At 36.0% G+C, this 25497-nt stretch overlaps 4 protein-coding genes across 7 annotated transcripts in view; 2 read left to right on the plus strand and 2 right to left on the minus strand.

Annotated features, from left to right (window-relative positions):
• The window catches only part of LOC126714924 (G-type lectin S-receptor-like serine/threonine-protein kinase SD2-5), an 82656-nt gene that overhangs the window by 53610 nt on the left and 3549 nt on the right, over positions 1-25497 (minus strand). Inside the window, exons 2-3 of one of the 3 annotated variants that reach the window (XR_007651706.1) lie at positions 22041-24567; positions 21423-21558 (exon numbers count right to left, since the gene is read on the minus strand). Coding sequence is in view for 2 of the 3 variants with exons in the window: in XM_050415337.1 (XP_050271294.1) it covers positions 22063-24567 (2505 nt within the window). In the remaining variant the exon portion in view is untranslated. Of the gene's footprint in view, positions 1-21334; positions 21559-22040; positions 24568-25497 lie in introns of those variants that run through there. The other 2 variants (XM_050415337.1, XM_050415338.1) reach the window with 2 other exon arrangements.
• LOC126714922 (DNA repair protein UVH3-like) lies at positions 1335-12827 on the plus strand. Of its 2 annotated transcripts, XM_050415335.1 has the most exons (18): positions 1335-1543; positions 1624-1874; positions 2731-2906; positions 2999-3122; positions 3367-3444; positions 3688-3863; positions 3951-4086; positions 4807-4884; positions 4998-5051; positions 6222-6406; positions 6612-8364; positions 8876-9070; positions 9622-9707; positions 9923-10217; positions 10311-10447; positions 10982-11066; positions 11305-11844; positions 12079-12827. In XM_050415335.1, exons 1-18 carry the CDS (start codon positions 1456-1458, stop codon positions 12790-12792), a joined length of 5151 nt encoding a protein of 1716 aa, XP_050271292.1. In that variant the 5' UTR covers positions 1335-1455; the 3' UTR covers positions 12793-12827. The 2 variants fall into 2 exon arrangements, with proteins under 2 accessions (XP_050271292.1, XP_050271293.1); XM_050415336.1 differs by lacking the exons at positions 1335-1543; positions 1624-1874; positions 2731-2906; positions 3367-3444 and having other exon boundaries at positions 3959-4086.
• The window catches only part of LOC126714934 (WAT1-related protein At5g40240-like), a 69417-nt gene continuing 58870 nt past the window's right edge, over positions 14951-25497 (plus strand). The window contains exon 1 of the mRNA XM_050415354.1: positions 14951-15033. The gene's annotated coding sequence lies outside the window, so the exon portion shown is untranslated. The remainder of the gene's footprint in view (positions 15034-25497) is intronic.
• Positions 21335-25497, minus strand: part of LOC126714927 (G-type lectin S-receptor-like serine/threonine-protein kinase SD2-5) — a 149960-nt gene continuing 145797 nt past the window's right edge. Inside the window, exon 4 of the transcript XR_007651708.1 lies at positions 21335-21461. The gene's annotated coding sequence lies outside the window, so the exon portion shown is untranslated. The remainder of the gene's footprint in view (positions 21462-25497) is intronic.

Here is a 25497-nt window from a genome sequence, read left to right on the forward strand (position 1 = left end):
CGGTATAAAAGTGTATTAACCACTAAATTATTCTTTGTAAGTTGGTGTCAGGGGTTTGTAGACCCAGTTGTATGAAAAACTAATGGAACTACTTGTCTCAAATTAAAAACCATTGGGATGGGAACTTTCCAAAAAAGGTAAATTCACCGAGTAAAACCTTTACCTAGACTTTACAACCTGTATATAGCTTACAAAGAAAACCTTTCATGCACCAGAATGTCTAGACTCTTCAATCATATGAATTGCCATAACAAATGGCACACCCATGGTCATGACTAGAATCTTCAAGCAACTTCAAGAGCTTCTTGAAGGTTTGCTTCACAACAATAATTAAGTCTATGGTGGTGTTATGGCTTTAACTTTTTCAACAACTTACATATTCAGATTTACTTGAAACTTTTTAATACAGTGAAATTAATAAAACTTGGTTACACAAACCCTAATCACACAAAATGAGTGTTTATCTCTCTCAAAATCTTTTCTAAGAATGGCTTATAATGTCTTTTAAATAATGCAACAACGAATAGCAAGGCGAGGGAGTCATGTTGGGATAGCCAGATTCAACAAACAAAGGTTTGTTTCCTCGTGGTTGACTACTGTGTTGAGTTGATAGATGACATTTCCCAAACCCCAATCCACCATTACTTCTTTTTTCTTGGACTTAATCCACCACTACTTAAGGAAGACTACTCGATTATATACAACTGCTCCTTAAGATAATTCTTCCATGGATAGACCATACTAAGATGTCCTTGTACATATCACAGTTCCTATTTTACATTTTTTAATCGAAACTCAAAAGTAAACACAATGCTCTTATGGTCCAGTACCTTCCATCTATTTACTTTAGGCTTTAATTATGGTGGTCAAAGCCTTTATCTACACTTAACAACCTCCCTTCTTCCCCCAGTAAACCTTAGAAAGGTGAAAAAAAAGATTACATTTTTATTCCAAAAGGTTTGGGTTGTTTTCGTTTTAATCGTTTACCATTCAAAATTTTCATTTTATCCTTTAATGTTTTATTCTATTTTTATATTGAACATGCCATCCATTTCTATTAATATTTTGATTTATTAAGAATTAAATAAATATTGTTTTTTAAAATATGTCAATCCGTTAGTCCAAATTTTGCTTGTAATTTATTTGTTAAGTGCTAAAGAATTACCGTCACGTTACCATATAATGCCATATATCACCAAATTATCAACATAAATTAATAATATGAGACAAAAATAAAAATTTTGAAATGGAAATGATCAAATTGAAAACAAGAATAACCTCCTATACTTGACGACACTGTCTTAAATCCTAGTACCAACTTTACATGCACATTTCAACGACGTCGTTTGTAATATCGTCAGTCTACTTTCCCTTTGGTCTTTGACAACTGATTAAAAAGTCTTGGCGGTAATGTCCTAACTGAAAATCCCCAAAAAAAAAAAAAAAAAAAACCACATGGGAGTGCACGGTCTCTGGGAACTACTAGCCCCCGTGGGTCGCCGCGTGTCCGTCGAAACCCTCGCCGGAAAAAAGCTCGCCATCGGTACCCCTAACCCTAACCCTAAACTCCTCAATTAATTATTTAATTAATGAATCAAAATTAACGTTTTTGAGAAATTGCAGATGCGAGCATATGGATGGTACAATTCATGAAGGCGATGCGAGACGAGAAAGGCGAGATGGTACGGAACGCACATTTGTTAGGGTTCTTTCGCCGAATTTGCAAGCTCTTGTTCCTCAGAACCAAGCCTGTTTTCGTCTTCGACGGCGCCACCCCTGCTCTCAAGCGCCGCACCGTCATCGCCCGCCGCAGGCTCCGCGATAAAGCTGTCGCTAAGGTCCGAAAGACCGCCGAGAAGTTGCTCCTCAATCAGGTCAGCTTTTCATCGCCACTTAGTTTTTTACTTGATTAGTTCAATTTTCATTCTGCTGAAGTCTCTTAGTTTTGATCGGATGGTTCGCGTATTTTTTGAATTTTGTTGTGAGACTCGTTCGAGTGTATGACTTCAGATAAAATAGAATGGAGGAAAACAATTCGCGTATTTTTGGAATTTGTTGTGAGCCTCGTTTGAGTGTATGGCTTAAGATAGAATAGAGTGGAGGAAAAGAATATGTGTGGCCGACCCTAACTAATCTGTTGAGGATTTATAGCTGATTTCAAAATTTTGGGATTAGGGCTTGTTGTTGTGAGCCTCGTTTGTAATTTGATTTGATAGGTTTTGGATTTAGAAAAAAAAAGGTGACTTTTTGCGTTTTGCGATGGACATTATGTGGAATTTGAAATGTTGCTTTTTTATTTGTGGAATTCTCTCTGTGACTGGGTTTTGTTGTGACTTGTGAGCCTCATTTGAATGTTTTTTGTTATTCTATGTATTTGGTTTTGGTTGTAGAGAAGTCAGCTTAGTGTTTAGTGATGGACAATTTACGTGCTTCAGTGTTTTTGCTAGGACTCTATGGTTTTAGTAATGGAAGTAATTATGAACAATGTAGATTATTTTAGGAGGATTTCGTTTTTCAGTCTTTGTTGGATTGGTGGGATAATTCAGGATATGAGATTGGATTTAATCTTAGATTCTAATTTTTATTGCATAAGGTTTTTCAAAAATGAAAAAAGAAAAAAAAAAAAAAAAAAAGTCTGTGCCTGAGAACATCATTTCTAGAAGATCATTGGATTAAACAGAGGGTATAGGTTTGAGTTTTTAATGTTGATTTCTTGGTTCTCGTTTACAGCTCAAGGCAATGAAGCTGAAAGAACTAGCGAAGGATATTGAGAAGCAGAAGCAGAAGCAGAAGAATGATCCCAAGGGTGAGACAATTTTGTCAGATCAAACCAACATGGAGGGCAGTCAGTCAGAAAGGAATGATGGTGTTTCTGGGAGTTTCAATCAGGAGAAGCTAGATGAAATGTAAGCTGCACACATGATTTATACTTATGAGGCTATCTTTCAAATATGTGGTTTTTATGATTTTTGTTGACTGTTTGAATGGATTAATTTAGGCTGGCAGCATCTATTGAAGCAGAGGAACGTAGGAGGTTTGCTAACAATGCATCAACATCCTCTGCTGCTGCTGCTCTTCCTTCTGAGGAGGAGGATGGCAGTGATGAAGAAGTGATGATACTGGTGAGTTTATGCTCTGTAGGCTCTAGATGATTACCCACTGTCATTAAAGTCTACATAGATATTGCCGATCATGGTTGTACACTATACTTGGTCAGGATAGCTTAATCGATTCCCGTATTTGGGAAAGTCTGTCTTTCATCGTGTTGTGAGGTTTCTAAGTCTGAGTGCTAATTGATGCACATGTTCTCTTCTTGGCCTGTGTCGTAAATATTTTGGGGGTTATTGCATAGAATTTATTGTGCAGCCGCCAGAGCATGGTGAAGTTGATCCAGCTGTGTTAGCAGCTTTACCTCCATCGATGCAACGTGATCTTCTTGTTCAGGTTGGTGTCCTTATATACATTTTTATGGGGTTCGTGGTAGGTCAAATATGTTGCATTTTCCTTTCTTCTAATGTTGTCTTCCAATAGCTTGCTCTACATTGTTTCAATATATTATTCAGAATAGTGAAAAAGAGTCCTTTTTATCAGCCCATCAGCATCTCTGTTTTAATTTGTAGCCTTTTTGTCTGATTCTATTTATTTATTTTTTTGGATGGGTTTTTTGGGGGTTATTTGGTATAACAGCTCAAGGGAAAGAAGATGAAAAATTTGACCGTGGATGTTGAGAACCAGAGACAGATGAAGGATGATGACTCCAAGGGTAAGAAGATTTTGTCAGATGAAATTGATGTGCTTGCTTATACTCCAAACAATGATGATCTGGTATCGAGGAGTGACAATCAGGAAAAGCTAGATGAAATGTAAGCTGCCTACATGGTTGTAGTTTACAAGGGTAATTTAAGGTTTTATAAAACCTTTTTATGATTGTTTCTAATGAGTAAATTTAGGTTGGCAGCATCTATTGCAGCAGAGGAAAACGGGATGTTAGCTAACAATGTATCTGAATCTGGTGCTCCTTTTGCTTCTGAGGATGAGGATGGGAAAGAATATGAAGACGAAGATGAAGATGAAGAAATGATGCTGGTAAATTTCTGCTTGGTGGACATTTGGGGTTATTACCATTTGTTATTACAGTTGATGACATACTGTGTATTATGGTTATTGGGGAATAGAAATAAGATTATCACCTGCCTCTGTGGATATGGGTTTTGAGCTTATTTTGGGGGTATTGGATATGCTTGAAATGGGTCTGATTTCTGTGTGAATCAAACATTAGTAATGGGCTGTATGGGAACAAGATACTGTCACACTATTACCATATCTGTCAGACAAACACTTCTGATTATGGTTGGTTTGTACTATTATGTCAGGGTAGCTTTCTCAACACCCATAGTTAGGAAATAAAGACTCTCTTTGGAGTTTAGGTTTAGGCCTCAGTGTTAATCTTAACTTGAACTCTACCTGTGTCTATGCTTAGTATCATATATTTTGTCCACAGGTGGTCCCAATCTCAGGAAAAGGAGGATGATTGGGGTAGGTTGATGGCTAGCGTAAAATTTATTCATTCTATTTTTAATGAATCCATTATATATAATCGTTGGAGTGTCCCATATGACTTTAGATAGAATAGAATAAAGGAAAAAAATACATGTGGCCGACCCTTGCTACTCTATTAAGGATCCATAGCCGACCCCAAAATGTTGGGACCAAGGCTTTGTTGTTGTTTTTTTTGTTAATGTTTTCTTGCCCAACTTATTGATCTATATTATATATTGTTGGTTATTGCATTGAATTATTCTGCAGCCTGCAATGAATGGTGAAATTGATCCATCTGTTTTAGCTTCTTTGCCTCCATCAATGCAACTTGATCTTCTTGTTCAGGTAAGTGCTTCATATATATTGGTAATTAGTTCTTCTCAGCACAGGCAGTTTGGCTTTCACCTCCTCAATATCCCTCTTTTTTTTGACATTTATTATTGATGTCCTCTATGTAGATGAGAGAAAGATTGATGGCAGAAAACAGACAAAAATATCAGAAAGTCAAGAAGGTTGGTTCTAGAATGCCTTCATATGTATATCTGGTTCATGTTAAAGTATATGACAGGTTGCAAATATGGCATACTCTACCACTAACTAATAGAAGTTTTTTTTGATAAGTCACTAACTAATAGAAGTTGTCTGCTGTTAAAACCAGTCAGAACGTTATTCAGATGAGAAATGCATTTTGGCTTGCAATTGATTGATTGGAATTGCTGGGATGCACTGATACTTAAGTACTGTAGTGCTGAAGTGGGAAACCCTGCTTAATATTCCCCCAATCCCCCTTAAGTGCACTTAAATGGCAATGGTCCATGTCTGAGTTAACAGCAAAGTAGTGCAAACTAAATTCAAAGAAGCAGTGTCACTAATAAGAATGCATAACTATTAATAAAATTTTCCGGTCTCGTAGGTAAGACTATGGAGTAGGAAAGAAAAAACTTGCTTATTTTGCTAATTTCTTGCTTAAATTTGAAGTGTCTGTGGCTTATCTTATGGTGAAATTGTATAAAAAGTGAATGATAAAAGTGTATGTGGAAAGAAGTAATGCTTCTAGGAGGCATAGGGTGGTTTTGGTTGATTTATAATATACACCTAAGACTTCTGTGCTATGTTTGTTGATTTAGTGTTTGCACCTTTAGAGAGGAAATGAGATTCTAGTGGCGGAAGTTTTTGATTGTGTTAAGCGTTCTATTTTTTGTATTGATTTTTTTGTTATTTAAAATTTTTTATGTGTAATTGATTTGGGAAAAGAATTGTTAGTTCAGGAAACATATCATGCATACTTATGTCTAATTAATTATGTAATTATCAGTTTTTCCATTATTAGAACTCTTTATTTACACAAGGCATACTTTGGTGATACTTGGATTTTTCAGAATTCTTGAATTAAAGCAACATGTAAGGTTCCAAAGTCTTTTAGCACAGATTATTATATCATTTGATTGTATCCTCCTCACTTCATTAGTAGGATATCAGTTGTGTAAATGTATTATATAGTGGTAATATGTGCTATATAAGTTATATATTAAATGCGTCCAAGGTTTGGTTATTATTTGGAGGTCTCTCTCTATAATCTCATGGGATCTCTTATCGAAGAAATGTTTCCTTGCTTATTTTTGTACTTTTATTTGAATCTTTTGGATGTCATCTTATTACTGGTGCTTTTCTTGCACATTTAGGATCCTTCAAAGTTCTCTGAGCTGCAAATACAAGCTTATCTTAAAACTGTTTCTTTCCGTCGGGAGATAGATGAAGTGCAGAAATCTGCTGCAGGGAGGGGAGTAGGAGGTGTACAGACTTCTAGGATTGCATCTGAAGCCAACAGAGAATTTATTTTCTCGTCATCATTTACTGGTGATAAACAGTGAGTAATTGTCTTTTCAATATTTTGTTTGTTAATTATACATGACCTGTAGCGTGTACCTGCTTAAAAGTTGGAACTCATTTAATTTTTTAATTTAGTGAGGTTGTGTTTTTTTCTTTGGCGGGAGGGGTGGGGGGGGGGGGATTATTTTTCTTTCATTAGATTAATGACTTTTGTTCACCTACAACATTCTTAAATGTCTCAGAGTTCTTACGTCAGCCAAAGCACAGAGAAATGTAGATAAGAAACAAGATACACAGAGGGAGCGCCCTTCTCAAGATTCAACCAATAATGTAGCATCTACCAGTAAATCTGATACCGTGACTAGTTCAGTAGAGGGGCTCAATGAATCTAGAACGGTTTCTGATGACAATATTGAGACATTTCTGGATGAGAGGGGGCGTTTTCGTGTCAGTAGAGTAAGAGCCATGGGGATCCGTATGACCCGTGATATACAAAGGAATTTGGATTTGATGAAAGAGATTGAGAATGAGAGTGCAAATTTGAAAAAGATTGCAAATACTCGAACTATGCTCAATAGAAGTGAAATTAGTCTCCCAGTAAGTTTTCCTAGTGAAGGTCAGTCTTTAGAAACTTCACATGACAGAAATAGTGAATCTGTTGATTTGAATCAGAGAAATGAGGAATCCATGTTAAAAATTGATTCTTCCATAGAGATATCCTTTGAGGATGAGGGGGATAACAAATGTCTTGATTGTGATGATGATCTATTTGCTTGTTTAGCAGCTGTAAATCCAGTAAGAATCACTACTGACAACATCCTGTCAAGGAAGCAACCTTCTAATTCTGATTCAGACTGTGACTGGGAGGAAGGAATCATCGAAGGGAAAGGTAACAATTTTTCTAATGATGTTAGAGGGGAAATTACGCCCTCCCTTGAGGAAGGTAACGTTAATGATGAGAGTGAGGTGGAATGGGAGGAAGGAGTTTGTGACTTCCCTAAAAGCACCTCCTCTTGTCAAGCTGAATCAAGAACAGTTTCTAAAGGTTGGTTGGAAGAAGAGGCTGATATGCAGGAGGCAATAAGGAGGAGTCTTGAGTATGCAGGGGATAAGGAAGCTAGTCTTAATATGCCTCAATATGAGAACATTTCCGCAGAAAATGTTCATGAAGGTATTGGACTCTTTGAACAAAAAAACAATATGGTTAAGAAGCTTTTGCCGGAGGAGAATGGAGCTAAAAAAAATGAATCATTTTGTGAAATTGTGGATGGAGTGGAGAAGCCAGATAATGTGGCTGGAATAACTGTCTCAGAAGCCATTAATTCTTCTGGGAGTCAGTCAAACTCATCTGTGGCTTATAATTCTGATCACTCCAGAATGCTGATAAATAAGCCATGTGAAACCTATGTAGGTTCCTGTTCTGAACAATCAACGCAAGATGCAAGCAAGAAGGGAAGTTTGTACAGAAAAATGCCTTGTGCTGAATCTGTGAACCCTATGGAAAAGGAGGCCCCTGTGATTGCAGAACAACTTTTGGATACATTTAGTGCAGGTGCTAGCTTATCTACTTTTCCTAACAGGGGTTCAGAGGGTAGTTCTCATATTGCTGATGCCATATCTGGTGCCAATACCAATAGCATTCGCATTGGTGATAAGATAAATGACACTGAAGCTGAACCAATACATTTTAATGATGAGGCTGACCCTGCCTTTCCTCTGAAGAAGTTATCCACAAAATACTTAACAAATGACATTGATTTTCCGCAGAAGTTGGCTGCAGAAAATAAATATGACAATCATGCTGAGGAAAGGGAGCAAAACAAGGGAAAAGATCCCTTTGAGGTAAATGAAAATTTGCAGTTTGAAGTCGCAGAGGCTAATTTGGAGGAGGAAATGCTAATTCTAGATCAAGAATATATGAATCTAGGAGATGAGCAGAGAAAGCTTGAGCGTAATGCAGAAAATGTCAGCAGCGAGATGTTTGCAGAATGTCAGGTGTGGCTCAAAGTTTTTAGTACTTGAATAATATATATGTTCACAATTAACTGGTTAGTAGGAATGGCTTGATTTTCTATATTTTTTTTGTGCCTGACATATTATTCACTCATCTCTTAATAACTAATTATAGTGGGAGGGCCAAATCCACTCGTAAAAAAGAAAGTTCATTGCCTACAGCTCATAAAAGGCTTTTTAAACTTTTTTTATATGCATATTATGCGCACTCTATAATGTGTATTGATTTTTGGATGTGGTTGAATTAAAAAATGTGAATTTTGTTGCACTTGATGCATCTTTTGAACATTCAACTTCCTGGAATGAGTTGGAAGGTTATAAGGTACATTCTTTCCTTTGCTCATGCATATATGTTTTACTTGGTCAAATAAATACTTTTGCATTTGGTTGGTTTTGAGGAATTTTGTTTTTACTTTCTGTAAGACCTCTTTTCAGTGAGTTACAGTATTTCTTGGAAAAAGATAAATCCATTTTAATTTTGATGAATCTGCAGGAACTACTGCAGATGTTTGGATTGCCTTATATAATTGCACCGATGGAAGCAGAAGCTCAGTGTGCTTATATGGAACTTGCAAACCTTGTTGATGGTGTTGTGACTGATGACTCTGATGTGTTTTTGTTTGGGGCAAAAAGTGTTTACAAGAATATATTTGATGATCGAAAATATGTCGAGACATACTTCATGAAGGTCTGTGTTTGATGGAGCGTCATGTCAATTCTCCCTATTCTAAGTCCCAAATATATATTTATTTTGAATTTATTTTATTCTTTCTAGAGTATATAATCTTATCTTTGTTTTCAGTTTTCTTTGTCAGGCTTTGTTAGACGAGATTATTTACCTAAATTCTGATCTTGGAAGAATTTTGTTGCCATTGTTCTTCTAGAAAAAGTACTTTTGATTTCTTGATATGGAATTTTTTTTCTAAGGGGGGGTGGGGGGGGTGGGGGGGTGAGGGTTTGGTGTTGAAGAAAACCCTTCTGCTTTTTTGGTCATTGCTAATTTCATTGATCTGATTCTTTTGCTGTTGGCTTTGTGAGTTGCATATTGAAATATTATTTTGTTCAACTAGAGTGGAGACTTTCATTTTAACTTGGACCTTTATTTCTTGTTCCCTTCCTAGTGCTCTATCTAGTTACTTGGGGTCCCCTTTTCCTTTTTTATTCTTCATTTTTTTTTTAAATAATTAAATTTGCAGTGCAGTCTTCTTATATCAATTGTTCATGCATTTTATTTGTCAGGACATTGAGAAGGAGCTTGGCCTGACAAGAGAAAAATTAATTCGGATGGCGTTGCTTCTTGGAAGTGATTATACTGAAGGTGTCAGGTAATTAACTGCAGCAGATTTGACTTCTTCTGTGATTGGGAGCTTATGCTAGTCTTTAGGTCAGGTTTTGCCACAGATATCTTTGATTTTTCCCTGTTGCAGAATTTTTTTTTGGGTGAATTTACTTGTTATGGTATCTTGTGCTATTGCTCATTGTCATTTATGATAGTAGAAATTAAAAATGTTTATTTGTTTTCACTGTATTTTGAATGTAGTGGGATTGGCATTGTCAATGCTATTGAGGTTGTAAATGCATTTCCTGCGGAAGATGGCCTCCATAAATTCCGGGAATGGATTGAGTCACCAGATCCCACCATCCTTAAGAAGTTTGATGCTGAAACAGGATCAAGTTCGAAAAAAAGGGGACCTAAAGTTAGTGATGGTTTGAATTGCTCAAAAAGCAATATAAATGATGTGTCTGCATTGGACCAAAACATTTCCCAAGCTCAAGAGCAGAAGCAGTCTGTAATTGACATGCAAGACATAAAGCAGATTTTCATGGATAAGCATGTAATTGTCAAGTTCCCTGCCTTTTATTATTTATGGAAGAATTGCAATTTCTCTATTTTTTTTAATATTCTATACTCTCTTATCCTTAAACAGAGAAATGTGAGCAAGAACTGGCACATTCCTTCTTCATTTCCAAGTGAAGCAGTTATAACAGCCTACTCTTCCCCACAAGTGGACAAGTCAACTGAGCCTTTCACATGGGGAAAGCCAGATCATTTTGTTCTTCGCAAGTGAGCTATTTCTTGACTTTTAACTTCTAGGTTTTTTGAATTCCAGCTTTTATGTTGATTATTCTCCATATTTAGATACGGAGAAAAATGTGAGAACTTGTCTATAATTTTAGAGATTTACAGCTAGGTTCAGTGTACTTCTTTCTGTTTCATGAATTGAAGGTGGTCTGTCTACTGTCTTCCTGCTAAAGTTATCTACTACTAGAGTCTTAGTTTGAATGAGAAGTTGTTTTTTTTTATCATATTAGTTCATGTAATTTTTTGATATTGTAGACATTCTCTAACATATTGGGGTAATTTCTTGTGTTGGACTGCATTTTTTATTGATGTTCAGTTTGTAGATTGCATGTTTGAAATGATATCTTTATAGATAACTTTGTGAAAGCTTATGCCCACTGCTTCCGGTATGTGGTTTCTGTATGCATCTTACTATATCATGGCATAGATTATTCTGTGTGTTTGACATGTTTTTGAAATGCATGATGATTATCAAATGATTATTGTTATTGTTGGTTTTATTTTTTTTGCGTACAGATTGTGTTGGGAAAAGTTTGGTTGGGGTAGCCAGAAGGTAGATGAGTTGATAGTACCTGTTCTGAAGGAGTACGCTAAACATGAGGTTAGGGGCTCAAGCACTCTCTCTGCCCACCCTCTCCTCTCTCGTTCTCTGTGTCTCTCTCACATGTTCACGCAGGCAGTCTTATCTAGCATTACCTAATACTAAATAAAATTATTTGATGCATATAATCTCAGAGACCTTCATTTTGTTTGCTGTCATATTCTCAGTTATGGATTCATTCATCTGTCTCTTATTTTGAAGAATGATGCTGATAATGTTTGTTGCTTGTTTGGTGAAGACTCAATTACGGTTGGAAGCATTTTACACTTTTAATGAACGATTTGCAAAAATTCGTAGCAAGAGAATTAAGAAAGCTGTTAAAGGAATCACTGGAAACCAAGCCTCAGAGTTGATGGATGATCCCTTGCAAGAGGTTTCTAAAAGTAGAAAGAAAAGAAGAGTAAGCCCTGCTGAACCTGGGGATAAAAACTTTGAAAAGCCTTCAAAGAAAATAAAGGAGAGTGATGTTCAGAATCAGAGTAAATATTCAGAAAAATCTACACCCAAGCAGTCAAGGAAAAGGAGGAATGGTGGGGAGTCTGTTCCATCTATAGAGGAGAATCTAGAAACAACTATGGAGGAAGAAGGCAGGCGAAATAAGAACAGAAGATTGCACTGGAAAGGAAGAGGCAGAGGAAGAGGGAGAGGCAGGGGAGTAGGCCGAGGAAGGGGTAAAAGAAGTTCTGGTTTGGAATCTTGTGAAAGCAGCGAGGATGACAGTAGTGATGAACAAGAAGTTCTTGTGGACAAGATAGAAGGGCCAGAAGAAGCGAGAAGGGTAAGTTACAATCTTTTCTATGCTCCATTAATAATTATGCGGAAATATCACTATCAAGGAGTTAGTGCCACCATGCCTTCTTTCGAATATACAATGTGCTTTACCATTCAATTTGTATTGTGACCTCAGAAATGTATGCAATTGAAGAGAATAATTTGTTGTATTATTTTCTTTCTTCCTTTGGCCAACTTTAACAATTATATTTCTGCATATTGTCCTGCTTGTATCTTTCAGTCAAGGCGATTTCAGAAGCCTGTGAATTACAGTGTGAATGACTTGGAAGCTGATGATGCAGACAAGTCATCAGACCGAAGTGATAAAGGATACTCTGATGAAGAGGCAGTAGAATTAGATCTATCTTCGGCCCAGGGTGTAAGTGGAGATGCCGCTGCTGGTCATGACGAAAAGAAACAACATGATTCAGGAGCTCCTGCTCTTGAGGAGCACTTGCATAGAGACAATGTAGAAACGGGTGGCAGGTTTTGCACTGACAAATTTGAAATTGGTCAACCAGATGTGAGCCCACATGGCGATTCTTTTGAGGCTGAGTTTTCCAAACACTACCTCGAAATAGGAGGTGGATTTTGCTTGGATGAAGATGAGACACAGAATGACCAAGATGGAGCTCATGACCCAACTATGGCTACTGCCTCAGGAAATGCTGAGCTATCCCACTGCTCTGGTTTAATGGATGAAGCAGATCTTGATTGTGGTTCAGTTCAATTTAACTTGGGCCCTAAAGGTGCCTTAAATGAAGCCCAAGATAGTGAGAAGACAGACGCATATGATACCGAGTCCAAACTGGACCATCTAAATGCCTCAAGTAATGATAATAATTCCAAGGAGCATGTGTCCCTGCAGGATAACGCTAAAAATGATACTGGGACCACCTCTGTTGGAGGTCTAAGTGCTATGCCTTTTTTGAAAAGAAAGCGAAGGAAGAGCTAAAACCAGTAAATTAAGGGTGTTTTTAGATCAGTTTATTCTCCTTTTGTTTTTATTTATGATGAAAATGCACTTTTGGTTCCTATATTTTGGGTCATTTCTCAATTTGGTGCCTAAATTGATTTTGTTCTTAGGTTAGTCCTTGATTTTTTTAAATCGTTTTTAAAATGGTCCCTGCCGTCAACTCGGTAACAGAAAAATCTGAAGTGGCAAACGGAGTGCATAGATGACATGTTAGATGCTGATGTGGCTAATAAAACAACATCAATAAATACCACGTCAGCATCCATGTCAGCATTTTAATTAATAAAAAAATAAAATTTTAAATTAAGGTGAAAAAATTCAAAAAAGAAAAAAAAAAAAAACTTTCTTAGAATAACATTGTTCATATTCTTCCCTGGGACATGAACTTCATGCTTCATGTTCTTCCCCAAATCAAACCCATAAATATCCAATAAATCAAACCAAATAAATCGAAGAAATCAAACTCACAAACCACCCAATAAATCTAAGAAATCAAACCCACAAACATCTAGTAAATCAAACCCAATAAATCCAAGAAATCAAACCCATAAACCTCTAGTAAATCAAACCCAACTAATTTCTTGGATTTATTAATAATAAATCCCCATTCTCTACCGCCAATTTCAATTCCTAGCTCACATCTTTCAAACTCCAAATCTCTGCGAATCGAAAAAAGAGTTTTGTTCTATTTCTGTTCTAACAAATATGTATATATATAAAACAAAAAAGCTTTGAACAAACCTTTATCCTAATTTGAAAGTAAAGCAGAAATAGAAACAGAAACACATGGATTATAATTTCCCAGATCTACACCAAACCCACTTCCTCTACTAACGAATTCAGATCACCAACTAGCCTACGTTTTTTCACAATGTCAGATCTGACGTTTTCGGAGCCGCAATCCCACATTGACCACTTCAACCGTCTTCCCGACTCTATCCTCCTTCTGATCTTCAACAGGATTGGTGATGTTAAAGCCTTGGGTTGGTGCTGCGTTGTTTTGCACCGCTTCCACTCTCTCGTCCCTCAAGTTGACAATGTCGTCGTTTGGGTCGACTGCGTTATCTCCGATGACGACGACTCTTCGTCTTCTTCTCTTTCTGCCCCGACTATCTCCTCTTCCACAGTTTTGAGTAATGATGTATAGAGAGAGATTGGGAGATTGTTATTAATATATGGTTTTGAGTAGTGATGTCATGTTTATGGGTTTGATTTGGGGAAGAACATGAAACATGAAGTTCATGTCCTGGGGAAGAAGAAGAACAATGTTCTTCTGAAAAAGTTTTTTCTTTTTTTGTTTTTGATTTTGAATTTTTTCAGTTTAATTTTTTTAAAATTATTTTTATTTTTTTAAAAATTATTTTTATTTTTTTATTAATTAAAATGCTTACTTGTCATTAAAATACTGACAAGGATGTTGTCATGGTATTTATTGATGTTATTTTATTAGCCATATTAGCATCTAACATGCCATCTATGCACTTTGTTTGCCACCTCAGATTTTTCTGTTACCGGGTTGACGGCAAGGACCATTTTAAAAACGATTTAAAAAAATCACTGACTGACTTAGGAGTAAAACCAGTTTAGGGACCAAATTGAGAAATGACCCAAAATATAGGGACCAAAAATGCATTTGAGCCTTTATTTATTTATTTTGGTGTATATCACTCGCTATTCCCCCTTTTCATTTATAAGAGCTTATCAGAAATGCAGTTATAGTGAGGTCCACCAAGATTGTTTTTTTGAGCTTCAAGAGGGGAATTAAAGCTTAAATTTGTACAGAAATTGTATATCATTGACAGTTTTGAAGAAAACAGATCAATTTAAATATGAAATGATATGAGAATGTTGAATATTTTACATCTGGATCTGATTTGTCACGTGTGTCCAATAAGGTTAGGTAGAGTGTGTCATTTGATGTGACGTAAGTTTTGGATTGTCAATGAAATTACAGTTGTGTAGTACAATTTATCAAGTTGAAGAGGAGAAAATCTCGTCAAAATCTTTGTTAATCCTTCTATTTATTAGTTTATTACTGTTCCCACTAATTTTAAACCCATAATCTGCTTCTTCGAGTAATAAACAAGCATTATTTTAAATATGGATGATAATGAGAATCATTACATAATTGATGCCTTTGTCCATTCGGACAAAGATATATTGATTGCCTGGGGTCTGTCTCTCACTGAAGAGAAATACTTTTGGTGAAAGCATTTGAGAGAGAGAGAGAGAGAGAGAGAGAGAGAGATGGATGTAAATTATTACAAGGATGGAGTACTGCCCTTTGCAGCACTGGTTATGGTAGAGGTTTGCAACGTGGGCATGGTGACACTAAGCAAAGCAGCTATGACAAGTGGGATGAGCAACTTTTCTTTTGTTGTTTACTACAATGCTCTTGGCACCTTCATCCTTTCCCTGTATTACATCTTCCACCGCTACAGGTTCCTTTTCTTCTCTTAATTCTTTGAGTTCATCAAACACTAAATTTCTCATGTGAATTATGCCCACCAAAAACTGCTTTTTTCTTGTTTATTTGCAGAAGCAGGGGACCTCCTCTCACTTTCTCCCTCCTCTTAAAGTTCTTCCTCCTTGGACTCCTTGGGTAGCACATTCTATTTAAAGCTTACTTTTTTGGATTACTTTTTGGGATTTGGATAATTTTATAGACTTAAGTGACAATTATTTTGAACAGCATATTATCACCCAAAAAAAAAAAAAAAACCTTTATATTGCAGGATTTGTTTGGAGCAGATTTGTGCTATTGCAGGTATCAAATACAGCTCTCCAACTCTTGCAATGGCTATGGGAAACCTTATTCCAGGTTTTACATTCTTGCTTGCTGTCATTTTCAGGTAAGAAAATAGGATAAGACAATAATGGTATTTAAAATTATGGAAGTAGGGGGATTATTAATTTAATTTATTTTGGGTGGGGAGCAATGTCTGCCGTAGAAGTTGTTTGTTCTGTTGGACTATTTAGTATCTTATGTTTCACTGAATATGAGGGTTGGTATGAAGTTAACTTATATTAGCACATCCATGTTATACATTTCTATTTGTCATAAGTTTCCAAGAAAATGTTTTGTACTTCATAATCATTGGGCTCATTGTATATGTTTGCTGGGCATCATGATCCATGTGATTTATAGATTAAACATAATGTTGTTTTTTTCTTTTTCTTTTTTATAATTGTTTTATACATTTAGTATATCATAGTATTGACAATGATCCCCAAATATATGATGTCAGTTGTATTAATATAATTTCTTAATAATAATAATTATTTTTTTTTTTTTTTTGACAATAGGATTTGAACTTTGGCTTTATTGGTTAGTTTTGGGTTTCTGGCTACCATGGTTATTTGCTGCTGTCTGTGTATGTTTTATAATTTTTCCCTTCCCCTTTAATCTATCATGTATTACTAATTTCTAGGATGGAAAAACTAGCTCTGAGAAGTACAAGCAGTCAGGCTAAAATTATAGGCACCATAGTATCAATATCAGGAGCATTCATAGTGACTTTCTATAAGGGGCCACCAGTTTTTGAGGCTTCATCCTCTTTTAAGACCTCTCTTCAGCAAAATCTCGCACAAATGTCAAACTGGGTTCTTGGAGGCCTTCTCCTTACAATCACTTGTCTGTCTTCTGCAACATGGAACATTTTTCAGGTAATATTAATGTACCTCCAAATTTAACAGCTTACCATCCCAAATTTTCAAAATTTTTTTTTTTTTTTTTTGGTGGACTATGACAGACCATCTTGCAGTTCTTCATTGTAGTTGAAAAGTAAGATGGGTAGATGAGTAGTTAAAAAGGTACTGATCTTGATTGCTATTCCAGGCAGCAATTATTAAAGAGTACCCAGAAAAAATGACCCTAGTCTTTTTCTCCTGCTTCTTTGGGACCATCCAATGTGCAGTTATCTCTTTAATTGCAGAAAGAAATGTAAGTTCTTGGGCACTGCAACCCAGGATTCGAGTGATTGCTGTTATCTATGGGGTATGGCAAGTCCTTTCCAGCTATATGTACTTTGTAACAAGTTTGCCCATTTTTTTCTTTCTATTTTCTACTATGATTCATATGAAAGCATAAGAAATTTTACAAATTGGGTTTTGGAAACATCTCACTTTTTTATTGAACGATGATTGACTTCAATTCAGGCAATTAGTGGGAGTGTCATCCGTAACAGTGTTTTAGCTTGGTGTTTGCAAAAGAAGGGGCCTGTTTATGTGGCCCTGTTCAAGCCGCTAGGCACTGCCATTGCGGTTATCATGGCAATCATATTCCTTGGTGAAATTCCTCATCTTGGCAGGTAAATTTTAATCTAGTTCATTCATCTTCAAATATAAAGATATTAAACCTTCTTGACTTCTTGTCATCCCAATCATATTCCTGCTAATGACAATATTTCTTTTTGACGCAATGATGTTCATGTTCTTAAATTATATCAACTGAGCATTAATAATGTGCAACTTTGTCATCTTTGCAGTTTGATTGGTTCTATTGTAATTGCCTTTGGATTTTATACTGTGATGTGGGGGCAAGCCAAGGAGAAAGTAATTGTTGGTGACAGTGTTCATTGCTTGGAATCATCCACCCAAAAGACCCCACTTTTGCAAAACACATAATGCAAAGATACAAGAAAGTTTTATAAGAATATCCATACACATGCAAGCACAAATGTTAAATATCCAACCAACCAGTACGGTACAACCAACAGTGAGTACTTTTTGCTTTTGGCCTATGGCGTTGCACTACTTCCACCATCCATGGAATGACAATCGACAGGGAGATGATAAAGGCTAACGCCGCATAACTAAAATATTATTGCCAATTATTGTACAATTTAGGCATGGTACATGAGAGGAAGCATGGGATCAGAAACTTCATAGGGTAAATTTTTCCTAGAGGGATTAAATATCTATGATATGTTCTGATATTTAAAGTTAATAAACCAAAAAAGTAGTGGCTTATTCGCCAATGCAGCTTCTTTGTGTATAGTTACAACTTTCAATGTTATAGTTTATCCTTCGGCGTTTTTTACTTTTCCCTTTTTTACCCCCTGCATATTGGTCAAATATCATAAATTACATGCATATTGTGCTAGATTGAAACTATAACTTTGAAAATGACATTATCCTAATTTTGAATTAGAATTAAACTTATTCCTATTTGCCAATCAATCTGGTGAAAGTTGAAAAGGCTTGTAAGTTGTAACTGAATACAAATGAACCATCATGAACCACCAGTTCTGTTGACTATTTCCACCAATCCAGCACTAAGTAATGTTTAGGCTTAGGTAGCAGTCCATGTACTACAGTATCATGGTTTGAGAATTAAGCATGATTGAAATTGAGTTTGTTGGCCTTGCTCAGAAATAATTACACATGGCTTGAATTGAAAGGTTTTTATTTCAAAAAAGAAATTCAGAATACACTGAAAAATCAAAGGTGAATACATCTACAACACAAGTACATGAGGCTGGACACTATCTTTTCCAACAGCTACAACCTGAGATATCGCATGAACTACCTACTCACAATATACACCCGAACTCTATATAGCAAACCCCAAAATCTACAAAATTTATTAGAAAAAAAAAATCTACAGAATTCTTATCAGTCTCTACTGTCATATATAAACAAATTTCTTTTACATTTTCATTTGCAGATCTCCATTTCCAAGGGTGGATAATCTCTAAATGATCCCACTGTCCAAAGTTTAATGAGAAAAAAGCAATATTTTGCAAAAGCAGAAATATCAAAATTCTTAGTGGTTTCAGTTTTATTGATTTACCACCAGGGGAAAACAAAACAAACTGAACTTGATGATTCCAGCCAACCAATCAATATGTGTCACCATCTGCCCTTTTCCACAAGCAAAAGCAATGATGGCATTACTGAGAGATATTAATATGAATGAATGGTTTTAATATATATGCTATATAGTCCCAAGATTCTGGGATGGGTTAGGAATTCTCAATAGACTAATCAATTTTGATCATATATATTTCTGTTCTATTAATATATATATATATATATTTCTCTATTCGTTGATAGATCCTTTTTCCTCTATAGACCAAGAAGCAAAACCAATAATGCTGCATAGATATAATAGAAATCACAGAGAGAGAGAGAGAGAGAGAGAGAGATGGCATAGAACAGTTGTTATAAGGATGTTCTGCCATTTTCAGCCATGGTTTTAGTAGAGTGGACGAAGGTGGTCTTAAACATCTTGTTCAAAGAAGCAAGTTTGAAAGGGTCGAGTTACTATGCCTTATCCACTCTTGTTCTTCTTCCCTTGGCCTTCATGATCTTTCACCGGTCTGTCTCTTAATTTGATTCTCTATACTGTACACAAAATTTTTGATAAACCAATGAAAAATACTTGCTCTTAAAAAAAAATTTCTTACTAATTTTTTATACCATATATTTAGATCTTCCAACATTCAAGTTTTCTGTCCTCTGTAGAATTATCCTCCTGAGAGTAATTGGGAAAGAAAATTTTACACAAGAAGCTATTGTTTTTTTAGTTTTCATTTGTAGGAAATGAAAATGGGTTAAAACAAAAGATGAGTATTTTTCTTTTCTTTTTTGATGTAAGAGATAGAGAGTATTTTTCTAATATTGATTGGTTATGTGTGGGAAGGCAGGTCTGTAACTAAGGTGTGTGGCTATAAAGGCATAAAATACAGTTCACCACTCTTGCTTCAGCCATCAGCAATCTCACACTGGCTTTCACTTTCATACTTGCTCTAATTATCAGGTTTCTTTCATTCTTTCTTATTGTTCATCAGACTTTTATTTTTGTTTCTGTTTATGTCTTTACATAATTTTTTTTCTTTTTGAATGAATTAACTTATTATAATTGATTGCTTGTATTTAATGCAAGTGCACCATTATTTATGTCTCTTATTTCTAGCCATGTACTTGGTGGACAAGAATTGTTAAATCACTGGTTATTTCAATGATTCTTATGGACAACACCTTCTACTGATGAAAGTCATTAGGAGTAGAATATTATTTGTTTGTTTATCTGAGCTGTTTTACATTCCTTCTCCTTTTAATATTATAAGGGTGCTTCAAAAAGGATGGAAAAGCTTTCTTTAAGAAGCTCAAGTACTCAGGCTAAAATCATGGGCATTGTAGTATCAATATTGGTGAATTGGCAGTGGTTCTCTATGAGGCCCTGCAATCATATAGATCAAATCTCAATCACCATCCCTTTCAGTTCATTTTCCTCTAAGCTCATCACTATTGAATTGGGTCATAGGTGGCCTTCTACTTGCTGTTGAGTACCTTCTACTTGTTCATAGCATTTTACAGATTCAAGTTATGAGAATATTGCCATCAGAGCTAATTGTGGTGTTCGTATGCAACTTGTTTGCGACAGTTATATCTGAACCAGTATCTTTAATGCTAGACATGAACTTAAGTGGTTGGAGACTAAGGGCTGATATAGCATTAATGGCCATTGTATCCTCGGTATGAAACTAATGGACTACCGTGACAAAGAAGGCTATTGGTAACTTCAGACCAGAGGAATTCTCTCTGATCAGGGATTTGCTTCAACCTTCAGCAACATTGTCTACACTTGAATCCTGCACTTGAAGGGACCTCTGCATGTCAATCTTCAGGCCACTGTCAATTGCCACAACAGCTGCTATAGGTGTCATATTCATTGGTGATGCTCTCTATCTTGGGAGGTATAGTATTCTCTCCCTCACACACGGACATTAATTTTCCCACCTTTGGGAGTTGAATATTAAAATAAATTCAAAGAAGCAGATGCTATTTCCATGACTGGATTATATTTGGTTCTTAATAGTTCACTTGTCATTTTTTTTTTCTTCCTAACGTTGCATTGTTGATGGAACTATAATAATATCAATTGTGTTTTATGCAGTTCTATGGGGAAAGGCAATAATATTTTGCACGTCATACACACATTTCAGTTCAAAAATTAAATTGTACAATGTGTGCATTAACAATTACCCTTTTGATATGTATATATTTCTCTCTCAAGCCATTATCAGTAGCCACTGCAGTTGCTAAGAGTGTCGCATTCCTTGGTAATGCTCTTTATCTTAGGAGTATATAATTCTCTCTCTTTCTCACAAAAATGCACAAATATAGAGACACAGATTCCCTTTTCCTCCGGACTAGAACAGTTATCAGAGTACTATACCAAGAAGAAAAAATCAGCTATTGCATGTGCTAATTGCCTTGCATATATTTTTCACAATTCATTGTCCTTTTCTTCCTAATGTTGCAGCGTTATTGGAGCAATGATATTTTCAATTTGATTTTAATCTGTCACATGGGCAAAAGCTAAAGAAGAATTGAGAGAAGCCTATTGCTATGGTAGCTTGGGATCTTTGGGATCCTCGTCTGATGATAAGACCCCTTTGTTGGAGAGCTATATATTTGAAGGTATGGGATCCAAACCATTCTCATGTGATTTAAACCAGGACAGTTTGAACCATATATATATATATATATATATATTGGTTAAAAAACGATGCATCAAAAAACTAAAACACTACACCAAGTTCAGGACACAGCCTGTTAAAATACACTCCAGTACAGTCATCCTCAAAAGCAGAAAGAACCTCCACAGGCGGACTATTAAACAAAAGAAAATGTAACTCCTGTTCGGCACCCATTCTAGCGAGCATATCAGCACACTGGTTAGCTTTCCGGTAGCAGTGATTAAACTCGATTTGCTGAAATGTTGCCGCCAGCTGCCTGCAATCATCCAAGATAGGAGATATTACATGGTTTTCATAATCTGGGTTTTTAAACACATCCACAACTGCTTTTGCATCTAGCTCAACAATAAGGCAAGGTATGTTCATATTACAGCAAAGCATAAGCCCATCCCTAAACCCCCACAGCTCTGCAACAAAGCTTTTTGTTGATATATATATATCATCTCAGCAAGGCAGCAGCTTATGTACAAACTTATACATTATGCACGGATCCTTTGGAAGAAACCCAACAATACGACAAATAGTCTACAACTCAAACTGAAATTTTAGTGTCACCTATGGAATAAACACTATAGGACAACAACAATATTAAATAAAGAAATGTATATTACTAACAGAGGAGCCATGCTAGTACCAATAAATAGCCACTGGAATGACCAAGATTCAAACCCCCCATCAAATTTGAACTACCAATATTAGTTATTGGATGAAAGAATTTATCAAAACTATGCAAATTACCTCATTATGGTACAGTGAAAAGTTATCGAGGTCCTGATAGAATTGAAGGAAATAATGAAGAAGCAGCAACTATGTGCACTTCCTGATTTTCAACTCCAGCTCTCATGTTTGGTAAAGATGGATTGGAGAAGAAGTAATCTAGGTCAGATTCAACATTCACAGCACCCTCTAAGACCTTAACCACCATAGACATGGAAGGCCTCCTTGTGAAATCATTTTGCAAACACCATGCTGCAACTCTCATCGTATTCACAACTTCACCTCCATGTAATTGCATATCTTCACTGCACTTATCAACCAAATCGAGCAACCGATCCTCCACAATATTTTTCTTGAAAAGATCAAGTAGATGCATTGCTTCCTCTGGCTGAGAGTGATCAAAATTTCTCCTTCCACACAAAATCTCCAAGAGTACTACTCCAAAACTATAGACATCTACCTTTTCTGTAATCATTGAACTCAACCATTCTGGAGCCATATAGCCAGGAGTCCCTCTCATGTTTGTCACAACTTGGCTTTGGTCATGGTCAACTAGTTTAGACAACCCAAAATCAGAGACTTTTGCATTAAAATTCTCATCTAAGAGGATGTTATGTGGTTTTATATCCAAGTGAACTATCTTTTGCCTACAATCCTCGTGTAAATAAGATAGTCCCCTTGCAATTTCAATGATGATCTTCTTTCTAAGTTTCCAATCAAGCAACATCTCAGGATTTTTGTGAAATACCCATCTATCTAAAGACCCATTAGACATGTACTCATAAACAAGAAGCCTATGATATTTCTCAGCACAAAATCCAATTAGTCTTACCAAATTAATATGATGGATGCTGCCAATTGTTTCAACTTCTGCCAAAAATGATTTCTTGATCTGACTAAAACTATCAAGACACTTCACTGCAACTTTTGTGCCATCAAGTAGAGTCCCTTCAAAAACTGTGCCAAATCCTCCCCTACCCAGTTCCTTATTGAAATTTTCTGTTATTGCTTGTAAATCATCATAAGAATATCTTGTGGGCATCCCCGGTACATGATCCAAATAATACTCCTCTGCTTCATCTGCATTTTCCTTCTTCCAAAATAGTAAAGCAAAGATTCCAATTAAAAGAAAAATAACAAGCAAAGATCCGAGGCTAGATCCCATTATTACTTGTTTCTTCTTTCTATGGTTTGTCTGCTGGTTTGTCTGCTGTTGAATAGGATTTTGGACCTTAATGTATACTTTGAAGTCTGTATTATCTTGATCAACGGCCATAAGTGAATAAATTTGGGATAGTAAATAGCAATTCCCTAAACTTTTGCTTGAATTATAAAAAGCAGCTTTGCACGAACAATCTTTTAAGCAAGCCTGTTTACAACTATCTAAATTTATATGTTGATGAGCTGGATTTATACCTGGAGGGTCTTGAGTAAAGGGAAAGTATGTGATCTCCTTGAGCTCTAAAAGAATGTGATTTTTGGAAACTTCACAAGACAAGGGAGTAATCAGGGAGCAGCCATGGTCAGGTTGCGTTTCCTTTGTGGCCTGAAAATAGCCTGTTGCATTTATAGGTCTAGGACAGCTACACTGGCCGTTACTACAAATACCGTAATTGCCGCAAACTGTAGGGAAAAGACAGGGTAGAACTTTTAATCTATCGAAAAAATCGAATACCTCCCCCCAAAGTATATCATACACTTTCAAGCGTCCATTGTCAGCCCCGAGTGTCATATACCGATTTGGGAAGAAGTTTGATGAAGGAAGAGGAAAATCTGTATTTGTATTGCTGGAGAAAGTCATTCTGTCCTCAAGAAATTGAATATGACTGGTGTTATCACTTGTATAAGTAAAATAGCGTTGGGGAGGATTAGAACTGACATAAGCAAAGATTCCTTGCCTGGTGACATGGAGCGAAAACAATCCTCCTTGACTAGTGAGTTGCTGCCCTGCCACCAATTTTTGGCCAACAACCAGTGTGTCTGTTGGGTGATCAAAAGACTGCCAAACTGTTGCACTCTTGTCATCCAAGAGCTGGAGGTTGCACATTTCGGTTAAGTTTAGGCCAGCCACAGATTTGCTGAGGATGTTCGTGGACCACACTGTAGTTCCTTTAGCATCTTTTAACACCAAACCTTTTTCTGAAGTAAGCTGCAAAGTCGCATTAATGCTAACCGGATTCTCTGGGTTAGCAAACCATACTACTTTTGGATCTTTAGATTTCGAAATATTGACAGCGTTGACGTCGTCATAAGAAAGAGTGAAAATGGCAAAGACATGAGTGTTGCGCGTTTGATTATAGAAGAAGCCACAGCCACAACCAGTCTTAAAATAATGGTTGAATTCACGTGCAAGTATGATTCTCGCAAATGATCCATCATCAAATTTCACAGAATCAGGAGCGGAAAGACTGTTGGTCCATGAAGTAGAAGCGTTTGGAGTCAGATAACTGAGAGCTGGCAAGGCTGTGACTAGGATTGGACAACATGGTGTTAGAAATAGAACAAGATAAAGCAGAACAGCACAGGAAGCCCAGCTTGTACACATTGTCTGCAAAGTAAAACACAGTCCAGAATCAAGAAAGGCCAAGTATACACGGAAAGGGAAATTGATTTTTCTGTAGTATAACTATAAAGTTCCTTCCGTTCCGCCTCTTTGACTGTAAAATGATAAACTTATTGTTGAATCGTTGCTTCAACCACTTCGACGACTTGACGAGAATAATAATTTTAATATAACGTCTCCAACTACTTCATTGTGTTGGGAAAAATTCAATATACGTGTGAATAAATTTCAACAAACACATAAGAAGCACAACCATACAATAACACAAATATTTACGAGTAAAACCCTTTCTTCTTAAAGAAAAAAAAATCATGGAATAAACTTTGAATAATTTCAATATATTAAATAGAAATTACAGCACTTAAAGATACAACTTGAAAAATAAGATTAAATACAATAAAGAAAACTGAGTCTTCAAAAAACGAAGAATCAGAAGACAAAAATCAACCAACAAATTTGATAGAATCATCAGACATAGATAAATTAGAATCACAATTTACAGACAAATTACGAGTTAATAAATCGACTTTAGGATCTTCATCGCAAGATTGTAAAAAAGGAAAAATTGATGACATATATTCCAGAAAGAATTGGTATTCTAAACCTACTCCCCCTGATTTATAATTTAAAGAAAGACATACTTTTGTTAATTCATCTTATTCACCAGATTTAATATATGAATGGAATATAGATGGAATGCCAGAATATGAAATAATAAATCTTTTACATGAAATGACTATGCACCAATGTGAGAAATTATACAATCCTCTAGTGGATCACGTCACTTGTCCACCATTCCACTAAAAGACTCTCACTTATTTAAAATTGCTGAGTCAGTAATCAGTTTTTGTTTTAAAAAAAAATTCTAACTCAGCAATTTTAAACAGGTGTGAGTCTTTTAGTGGAATGGTGGAC

This window comes from Quercus robur, chromosome 2 (genome assembly GCF_932294415.1).
Source record: "Quercus robur chromosome 2, dhQueRobu3.1, whole genome shotgun sequence".
Lineage (NCBI taxonomy): Eukaryota > Viridiplantae > Streptophyta > Magnoliopsida > Fagales > Fagaceae > Quercus > Quercus robur.